This window comes from Mus caroli, unplaced genomic scaffold, assembly GCF_978045245.1.
Source record: "Mus caroli unplaced genomic scaffold, Mus_caroli_1 scaffold_5, whole genome shotgun sequence".
Taxonomy (NCBI): Eukaryota; Metazoa; Chordata; class Mammalia; order Rodentia; family Muridae; genus Mus; species Mus caroli.
The window spans coordinates 91,141,307-91,148,183 of record NW_028227260.1 but is presented as its reverse complement, the minus strand read 5'-3'; the positions used below and the strand labels follow the sequence as shown (position 1 = coordinate 91,148,183).

At 38.6% G+C, this 6,877-nt stretch overlaps 1 protein-coding gene across 1 annotated transcript; it reads left to right on the top strand.

Moving 5' to 3' along the window:
- Positions 1-1,757: 1,757 nt before the first annotated feature.
- On the top strand, positions 1,758-3,139 carry LOC147004674 (protein FAM47A-like). The gene has a single exon (XM_085837674.1). The coding sequence runs from the start codon at positions 1,764-1,766 to the stop codon at positions 2,946-2,948; it is 1,185 nt and encodes a 394-aa protein (XP_085693800.1). The 5' UTR covers positions 1,758-1,763; the 3' UTR covers positions 2,949-3,139.
- Positions 3,140-6,877: the final 3,738 nt, after the last annotated feature.

Genomic DNA, 6,877 nt, shown 5'->3' with positions numbered 1-6,877 from the left:
GATCCAGAAAAAATATGTGGAAATGGCATATATCATGCTATCCACATCATGCCTGGCCATCCAGAGAAAGATAACTCAGATATAAAGAAACAAAATCAAGAGCATTTTCAACTACCCACCAAAACCACTACAAGTCTTAAAGCAGTAGAGTCACCTGCTCAAAGTACTACTGACAAAATAATAATAATAATCCAGAGTTTAACACAGATTAGTTCTAAACCAAAGCTCAAACAGGACATTCAGAAGAATACACCCCACACATATGAATCTAACCCATGATTCAGGAGACTGAAGTAGAAGCTTGCATTGACTAAGGCCAGCTTAAACTACATACAGAGTTTCATTCCTGTTTGGGCTATAGAGTCAGATGATGCCATGATCTTCCCACACACAGGAAAAATTTCATCACTAGCAAACATGAGCTCAATGGGATACCTTTACCTTCATCAAAACGCATTCTCAACACAACTTGAACCACAGATATGAAATATTTAAGGAAAAGATAGAGGAAAACTAAGTGACAGATATATGACAAAATGCTAAAATAATGCTGAAAAAGTGAAAAGCACATACACTAATGGAAATAGATGTACCTGTTTCATAGGTCAGAAGATCCAAACAATTAAGATATTAATCTAATCCACAGAACCATTAGCAAAAGCAAAATAGGATCATTTGCAGACATTAAGTAAGCAGTGCTAACAGTTTTCACAGAACTTCAAAGTTTCCAGCTTATACAACAGCAACAAAAACTTTGGAAAAATAGGCACAGTTTGATGAATTAACAGTCCCATTTCAAGACTATTTGTTAATTTATATAGCAAAATTGCTTGCTAGAGAGAGAAAGAGATAAATGAGCAACAAACAAACAAGCAAAAAATACGGTATCCAAAAGAACATTCAGATAACTAGCATTTGGTAAAAGTCAAAAGTAGATTGTGTGAATAACATCTTACATTTTTCCACAAAAGCTTTTCTAACATTATCCAACCACGGGTAAAATATTTAAGAAAAATTCAATATATTCATGATCCAAAAACATTAAATTTCACTAGGTAACTGACCAAACCTAGAAATAAATTCTACACATCAAAACCAAAAAATCATAAACTTTGCAAATAAAAAAATCTAAATGTCATTTCAAAACAATGCTTTATTAAGGATCAAACTAGCTGAAGGGATCATTATCAAATTTGATACTATGTTCTTTGAAACAGATTAATGAGAAGACAAATGATGGGGAACAAAAATTTTCATAAGTGGTATATTTGATAAAGGAATTTAATCCAGAACACAAACAATTGTCAAAATTCAATGAAATATGTCTTATAGTCAATACAAACTAAACAGGTAAAGAAGTTGAACACATGATAAGCCAGTGGGAATATATAAATGACAAGTCAGCATATGGACATATTCAATATCATTGACCACATAAAAAAGCAAATGAAAAACAAGATGAAATACCACTCTACCAACATTAGAATATTCCCAACCATTCAATATGGTTGAAAGATCTAACCATACCTCATGCTAGGAATATGTGGAAGTATTGAAGTTCTCCTAATCTTCTGGTGGGTTTAAAAGGCTGGTATATCATTAATGAGTATTATATACAAGTGTGGTAGAATAGAATAGAAAGAACTGTGGCCATAGAACTCCTTCTTGTTCATCAATGAAGAATTTCTAGTTTCCTAGCAACAAAGCATCTTCATGGAAACAATAACTTATTCTGGAACATAGGCCTCAGAGCCATAGATATCATGGGGGATCAGAGGCTGCCAGAGAACCAGCTTCCTCGATTACCCAGGTGCAAGTCTGTCTTGAAGCACAAGACAGAACAACAGACATCCACTCCTTTCATGGAGGACCATCAACAACAGTTTTCTCAGGAAGAACTGAATGACTTTACTACAGATTATGAGCCGCATGAAGAGATTCCTTCACAAGCCATCCAGGGGACTGTTTTCCCCAGAATTTCTCATAAAGTATCCAGTACTGCCACGAAAATGAGTCAGAGAAAGCTACCCAAGGATTTGGGATTGTTTTCCTCAATTTCAGTGGGTCAGCAAGGAATTAGAAGACCACAATACAAGCTGGATCACTTGTCTCAGATGGAAGATGATGCTGGAGACTATAGCATAAATTTGAAGGAGCAGCCAAAATGTGATCAGAATCTGAATAAGTGGCCTAGCTTCAAAAATCAAACGAAAGTAAATAAGAATAGCAAGCATGGGAAGAAACTTCACAACCTGCAACCCCCTGAAAATTCCAGGTTGGGTCAAAAAAAATTCCTTCCTACACACACATCCAGAAATAAGAATTTGCTTGACCCTCTTAATTATAGATGCACACAAAGGGGAGGTGATAATATACATGAATGGAATGAAGCACTGGGAAACTTGGATGTGTTGCAACAATTTGACATGGACTATGCTAACCAACCAACTTATGACGAATTCTCCGACAAGATAATCAGTCATCTTCCTTCTAAGCTCAAATACTTCGGAGGATTAACCAAAGAAAATGGAATCAAACTCTGCAAACAGATATCAAAATTTGATATGAAAGTCCAAAAGCCACATGATCTTTCTCTGTCCACCAAGGAGAAGCTTAAACATGGACCATCATACAAGAAACTGAAGCAATTGAAAACACAGGCTGTAAAAGAGCCTTTAAATGACCCCAAGAGCTTGCCTGAAATTGATGGTAAAAATGTTTGCAAACCAGATGTACTTGAAAATCTCTACGGAGCAATTGCCTTTAAGGATTTCATTATACAGAAGGGCTACGATATGCCAGGAATACTCCAGAAGCTTTTTATGAAAAAGGGATGGAATTACAACTCAGTTAATACTCCTATACCAAGAGTATTAAAATATCATGAAATGATTCAGCAAAAAATGGATGATGAAGATGATGAAAACAGTGAAAAGGAACTTTACTAAAAAAGATTTTCTTATCACCACTACTTGACTGTGTCCTCCCCTCATTTTTCATTTGTATTGAGTGGACACCCTTTGGCACCACAACCACAAACAAATCCTAACATTCAGAAACATTTCTCAATGAAGTTATACTCTGCCTTCAAGAATATTTTTGATATGCTATACAGTATGAGTTCAACATTAGAATCTAATTACCTCACATAATCTTTCATTGACACTGTTACAAAAATCACTTGTAAAACTACATAAACCATTCATTAAAAACAGAAAAACTAATACAAAGACTCAGTTGTATCATTTTTCAAAATGGGTGAATCTCAAAATACTGTAATTGTAATGAGCAAAAGGAGATGTGCATAATTCCTATAAATGTAAATAGTAATGAAATAATTGTAGAAATCATTTTTTATCATCTAAACTAGAATTGTATAAGTAAAATGATGGGTAGCTATTTTCTTTTCTTGCATATGACAGCCTTTATTCTCCCCAGATAGTGATTATCTCCAATGAATTCAATGTCAGGCACACTTTAGTGCCTACAAGGTCAATTTACCTGTTGTGTGTGAAGCACATCTTCAAAGAAAAGCACATTTTCTTTTATTCTATTTGCATGCATATGCTGATAATGTTTTTGTTATTCTCAAGAATAAACCTCTATCGCACACAGAGTCTGCAGGTATTCAGTGCAATGCCCTTTGGTACTTTTTATTCATTTGCTCCTTTTTGTGCAGAAAGTGTGATGATGAATGAGCTAGCTTGCCTTTCTTGGCATTTAGCCTGTACTTGTGATATCAAATTCAATAATTTAGTGGTCATTTGAATTTCAAATAGTTGTCTGTCAGTGTGCTTTTCTTCTTTATTTTCATTTCATTTCTTTTCTTATCTAGTAATGATTTAGTGATTTAAGTTTGGTTTAACATTTGCATTTAAATCTAATCAATGTTTTTTTTTTTTCTCTGTGTGTGTACTGGAGGCTCTATGTGGAGACCTCCTGGCCCATCAGGAGGGCTCAAGCAAGGGGGAAATGGCATTAGCATGGAGGAGAAGTGCCAGGGTTGCTTCTCTGGTGTTCCTAATGGTCTGAGAAGAGACAAGCTGGCTGGCAAGTAAAGTAAGAGGTGGGGGGCTTCTGGTGGAGAAAACTTCAGGAGAGCATTCTCTTCCCAGGTAGTGTTACAACTCTTTTGACAGATGCTCTCAGATGATGGAGTAATTCTCACATGCCTTTATTCCTTCTGGATAAGATCTTATATACAGTCTTTGAGTGGGTCGGGTCTGAAAATATGAGCCTCCTATTGTCTTGGCCTGAGATGCCTTATCTACATGAGAAGGGACTTGTGGGCACTGCCTCTCTCTGGAGAACTATGGCTATATAACTGGAGTGGAGTTGTGAGCAGGAAAAGCTCCTGCCTTCCCTTCTGGGTCTCTGGGGCTTCAAGCCCTCGTTCGATCTTACCAGACTTTCTCTCACGGTCCACCACCATACAACTCCCCCTTTTCTTTTTATAATGGAGAGGTGTCATCAGAATAACTGTCTCCTATGTTGGGGACAGTTTGATATCGAACCAATCAATACCTGATTAGTAATGATCTTTGCAATGCTACACATGAGCTGCTTTAGAAATTGGTTGAGTCAGGGTGGCAAAAGTAGCAAGACTTCAATGACTAGTATGGGGACAAGGAAGGGAAGAAGTCAACCTACCAAGTGGTAGGGGTGTTGGGAATATAGCATGCCCAGAGGTTTCCCCAGAGCTCGTTGACCATTTGTACATCTTGTTCTACAAGCCCAGATTCATTGACATAGAATCAACATTCCTCACTCAGCAAAATACAAGTACCTCCCTGTTCAGCAGTCAGTACATCCAGGGTCCTCTGGTTTTAGAGAACAATTCCTCCTAGGGAGGTTTTCTGGTGTTGAAGAGACTCAAGGCATCTGCAGTGGAGGCCATTGCCTAGCTAAGCTTTTTCTGAAAGTTGCTGGCCAGATGTGTTTGGACAAGAGCTGCTCCAGTGGTTCCTGTTGCACCCAGTGAGAAAGTGAGGCCCAGCCCAATGATAAGAGGAATGAAGATCTCTCTCTTCTTTCAGCTTCCTCCCATCTACAAGTCAAGTTCTTCAGCTTCATAGAGATAAACCTGGGAATCGAGTATCATGGGGTTGCAGGAGCCTTTGGAAGAGGGGTTAATATGGGTGCCTATAGTGCCTTTGCACCCGAGAAGAACAGGAGGGTTAAGACATAATAATTTGGTGATAGCGATGTCACAGACACAGGTAAGATGGGGTTTATAGGAGGGTCCTGCAAGGAAAAGATGGGGAATAGTAAGTTGAAGAGAGAATTATCTTGTGCTTTCCTTGTGGGTAAGGCTCCATGGAGGCAGGAGGGGAAATGTTAATGGGAATGGCTGCTAATAATGGTTGAGATAGAGAAACACAATAAAAACATTGGGAGCAGTTGGGTGTGTGGCTAAGGGAAGGAGTTCAGCTGCACACTAGATGTATTGTAGCCAGGAGAGGTTAGCTTGGAGTTCCTTCTGAGATTGATTTTCCTGTTGAAGAATATTGACATAGCTAAAGACTGATTTGAAGGCAAGAATAAGCTCATGGGAGACAAATAGGTCAGCTATGGGGTAATGAATTAATCCTCTGAACCTGTAAGCCAGCCCCAAACATATGTTGTCATTTGTAAGACTTGCCTTGGTCATGGTGTCTGTTAACAGCAGTGAAACTCTAACTAAGACAGTAACAAAGACCTATTTCTTTTTTTTTTTTGATGTCTCCCACTATTAATGTGGATATTTAATATATGATTTAAGCTCTAGTAATATTTCTTTTACAAATGTGGGTATCCTTGCATTTGTGACATAGGTGTTAAGAATTGAAAGATCATTTTGGTAGAGTTTTCTCTTGATGAGTAGAATTATCCTTTCCTATCACTTTTTTTTTATTATTATTAGGTAATTTCCTCAATTACATTTCCAATGCTATCCAAAAAGTCCCCAATGCACTCCCCACCCAGTCCCCCACCCACCCACCCCCACCCCTTGGCCCTGGCATTACCCTGTACTGGGGCATATAAAGTTGGCAAGTTCAATGGGCCTCTCTATCCAGTGATGGCCTACTAGGCCATCTTTTGATACAAATGCAGCTAGAGACAAGAGCTCTGGGGTACTGGTTAGTTCATAATAATGATCCACCTATGGGGTTGCAGTTCCCTTTAGCTCCTTGGGTACTTCCTCTAGCTCCTCCATTGGGGGCCCTGTGATCCATCCAATAGCTGACTGTGAGCATCCACTTCAGTGTTTTCTAGCCCCCTGCATTGTGTCACAAGAGACAGCTATATCTGGGTCCTTTCAGCAAAATCTTGCTAGTGTATGCAATGGTGTCAGCGTTTGGAAGCTGATTATGGGATGGATCCCTGGATATGGCAGGCTTTAGATGGTCCATCCTTTCTTCACAGCTCCAAACTTTATCTCTGTAATTCTTTCCATGGGTGTTTTGTTCCCAATTCCAAGAAGGGGCACAGTGTCCACACTTTGGTCTTCGTTCTTCTTGAGTTTCATGCATTTAACAAATTGTATCTTATATCTTGGGTATCCTAAGTTTTTGGGCTAATATCCACTTATCAGTGAGTACATATTGTGTGAGTTCCTTTGTGAAAATGTAACCTCACTCAGAATGATGCCCTCCAGATCCATCCATTTGCCTAGGAATTTCATAAATTCATTCCTTTTAATAGCTGAGTAGTACTCCATTGTGTAAATGTACCACATTTTCTGTATCCATTCCTCTGTTGAGGGGCATCTGGGTTCTTTCCAGCTTCTGGCTATTATAAATAAGGCTGCTATGAACATAGTGGAGCATGTGTCCTTCTTACTGGTTGGAACATCTTCTGGATATATGCCCAGGAGAGGTATTGCTGGATCCTCTGG